Raw genomic sequence first — 3,403 nt, 5'->3', positions numbered from 1 at the left:
TCCTCTCTCTTCTTGTTCAACCTTTTATGAATGGGAATGATCTGAGGAAGAGTGGGACTGGCTTGATTCCCGGAGCCATCTGATGTCCAGGTAAGGATGGCAGAATAGTTTTAATAACATTGAATGAGAGAAAATGAATATTACAGTTATTTTGAATTTTACCAGGAGACTAGAAAAGAAGAAGTGGAGCAAGCATCATTCATGGGAAGATGTTATCTAATACCAATATGCAGAATCAACAACAGTGGCAGGAAGGATGTCTATGCCTAATGAAACCCGGTTCCATCCTTCCTCATTCCTTTTGATGGGCATCCCAGGGCTAGAGGACATGCATGTCTGGATTGGATTCCCCTTTCTCTTTGTGTATCTTGTTGCCCTCCTGGGGAATGCTACTGTCCTGATTGTGATCCAGACTGAGCATAGTCTCCATGAGCCCATGTACTACTTCCTGGCCATGTTGGACACCATCGACCTGGGCCTGTCCACAGCCACCATCCCCAAAATGCTGGGAATTTTCTGGTTCAACCTCAGGAACATATCTTTTGAAAGCTGCCTTTCCCAGATGTTCTTCATCCACTTCTTCACCGCTATGGAGAGCATTGTGTTGGTGGCCATGGCCTTTGACCGCTACATTGCCATTTGTAAACCCCTTCGATATACCATGATCCTCACCAGCAAAGTCATCGGCATTATTGCAGGCATTTCCATTCTGCGGAGCCTGTACATGGTGGCCCCGCTGGTGTTTCTCCTCCTGAGGCTGCCCTTCTGTGGGCATCATATCATCCCTCATACCTACTGTGAGCACATGGGCATTGCCCGTCTGGCCTGTGCCAGCATCAAACTGAATATAATGTTTGGCCTTGGCAACATTTCTCTCTTAATATTGGATGTGCTCCTAATTATTCTCTCCTATGCCAGGATCCTCTATGCAGTCTTTTGTCTGCCTTCCTGGGAGGCTCGACTCAAAGCCCTCAACACCTGTGGATCCCATATTGGTGTTATCTTAGTCTTTTTCATACCTGCTTTTTTCTCCTTCTTGACACATCGTTTTGGCTATAATATTCCCCGATATGTCCATATTCTCTTAGCCAATCTATACGTGGTTGTTCCACCAGCTCTCAATCCTGTAATCTATGGGGTCCGGACCAAGCAGATTAGGGAGCGAGTTTTGAGGATTTTTTAAAAAGATGGTTAAATATTGGTAGTCTTAGAATGTTTTATTGTTCATATTTTCTTTATATGCTCATTATAAGGGGTTTAAAGGGAGGGAGGGAGCAAAGGCAAATAATCCTTTGATCTTAAGGATAATAATGAATTTATTGATGATAATTTTATAATTTTAAGGTTTGCATCTTTTAGAAAGGTTTATGTTTATATTGATAATCAATCTTATTATGTAGTTATTATGGTCACAGCTTTCCAAATGAAAACTTGATATTATATAATAATTATATAATTATATACATATATATAATTATATAATTATTATATAATACATCTGAAAATCCAGCTGTTAGTGGGAGGTAGATTATTAAATAGGTTCGTTTTTAAATTGGTCCACTTTCTGATTCACCAAAGGAAATATGAAAGTTGCAGAATGAAATTTGCTCAGGGTTGTAGGTAATTTTGGTGCCAGAATTACCACACTAATAACAATGACATTATTTAACTCATTAGCATATACTGTTCTAAATAATTTGCTGATTTTAGCACATCTATTTCGTATGTGAATTCTATGATGTGGTTACTCTTAATATTTGTATTTCATACTATTAAAGAGTGGATCAGAAAATTATTCATAACAAATTGTGATCCAGATTTTGGCTCCTGGCACCTACGGAAAGATAAGAAGGCATACATTTAGAAACAAAATAAATAGAACAGGGAATAATTGTGCATAATTATAAAATATATATTCATTAAATGAATATTAATGATAGGCAGATGAAAATACAGAATCCCATGTCATAAGAAACTTATGCCTAGAATTGTATATTAATTTATATTTGGGAGGAACATTTTAGAAACTTTGTAATGATATTAAATAAGTATTCCAAATACTGAGCCAGTATATTGAAGATATCCACATAAAACTAGAAATATATTTGACTTGTTTTCACTTTCTAAAATAATCATATGGAAATTATTTACCTAGTCCATTAAGGAATTGTTATTTGAAACTACATACAAGATAGTCTGCCAGTTATGTTATCTCTTTTACTTAACCTAAAAGTTCTTATTTTTTCCATTTATGAGCATAGAATTTCTACTTCCTGACAAGAAAATATAGATATTGCCTTCTAAAAAATTAGCAATTGCCTTCTAAATCTTGTAGTTACATCTAGCAAAATATTGTAAATAAGACAGCATAGATATTTATATATCATATTTGCTTAAAATATCCACAAACTTTAGTTATTACTTTTTGTATTTAGAAAATCTAATAGACCAAAATCTAATAAACAGACATCAGACAAATTAACTAAGTCAAGCTAACCAGTATAGTCAAAGACTCTTGGCTCTAGATAAGGTAAGAAAGCTTTAATCATCAAAATAGGCAACAAAGGAGCTTAGCTATTGGTCCCTTTACAAGCAAAAATAATATAATATTCAGATATAAGTAGATGTGAAAATTAATGACATTTTACAGCAACTTGAGACTTTGGATGAAATAATCACAGTAAGAAAAAAATTGTCTGAGGACTTTTGAGGAAGAATATACAACTTTAATAATTAAAGGATGAAAATAAAAATTATTTGTTTGGCATACTTAAGTTGGACATTACTTGTGCTTACTGGAATTTTCAGTTTTCTCTTTTTTTGAGGAACATGAGAGATTTATGTGTCCAGCCTCTTGCAGTTAGAGTTGGCCATGGGACTTGTTATAAATAAAGTATTTGTAGAAGTAACCTGACTAGTGTCAATTCTGAGAGGAAATATTTGAGTGATGATGTGCTTCTTCATTTTCTTTCCTCTGTTCTTGTGTACCCTGAGGTGGCTCATTTAGTTGGAGCATTGTCCCATACACCAAAAGTTGGTGGGTTCGAGTCCCAATTGGGGCACATACCTAGGTTGCAGGTTTAATCCCTGGTCGGAAAGAGTACATACAGTAGGCAACCCACCCATGTTTCTCTCTCACATCAATGCTTCTCTCTCTCTCTCTCACTCTTTTTTCCCCTTCCTCTCTCTCTAAAATCAATAAAGATATCTTCATAATAAAAAATTATATTGGTTTCAAGTATACAATTCTATAATATATCATCTGTATGTTGTATTGTGTGCTCATCATATTTAATCAAATCTACCATTAATGGAGAGAATAGGCAAGCCAAATGACTTGTATTACAGAATATTTAGGAACTCCTATAATTCTATAAGAAAAAGGAACACCATACATAGAAAA

General features: G+C 35.2%; 1 protein-coding gene across 1 annotated transcript; it reads left to right on the top strand.

The window, feature by feature from the left end:
* The first annotated feature begins 250 nt into the window (after positions 1 to 250).
* Positions 251 to 1,183, top strand: LOC103302812 (olfactory receptor 52E8). Its single transcript, XM_008159874.3, has one exon. It carries the CDS (start codon positions 257 to 259, stop codon positions 1,181 to 1,183), a length of 927 nt encoding a protein of 308 aa, XP_008158096.2. The 5' UTR covers positions 251 to 256.
* The last annotated feature ends 2,220 nt before the right edge of the window (positions 1,184 to 3,403 follow it).

The sequence above is a fragment of the Eptesicus fuscus genome, chromosome 13 (assembly GCF_027574615.1).
Source record: "Eptesicus fuscus isolate TK198812 chromosome 13, DD_ASM_mEF_20220401, whole genome shotgun sequence".
In the NCBI taxonomy this organism is placed as follows: domain Eukaryota; kingdom Metazoa; phylum Chordata; class Mammalia; order Chiroptera; family Vespertilionidae; genus Eptesicus; species Eptesicus fuscus.
This window is presented reverse-complemented; position numbering and strand designations above follow the sequence as displayed.

Coding starts and splice junctions, on each gene's coding strand:
- LOC103302812 (XM_008159874.3), top strand. CDS start 257: ATGTCTATGCCTAATGAAACCCGGTTCCATCCTTCCTCATTCCTTTTG.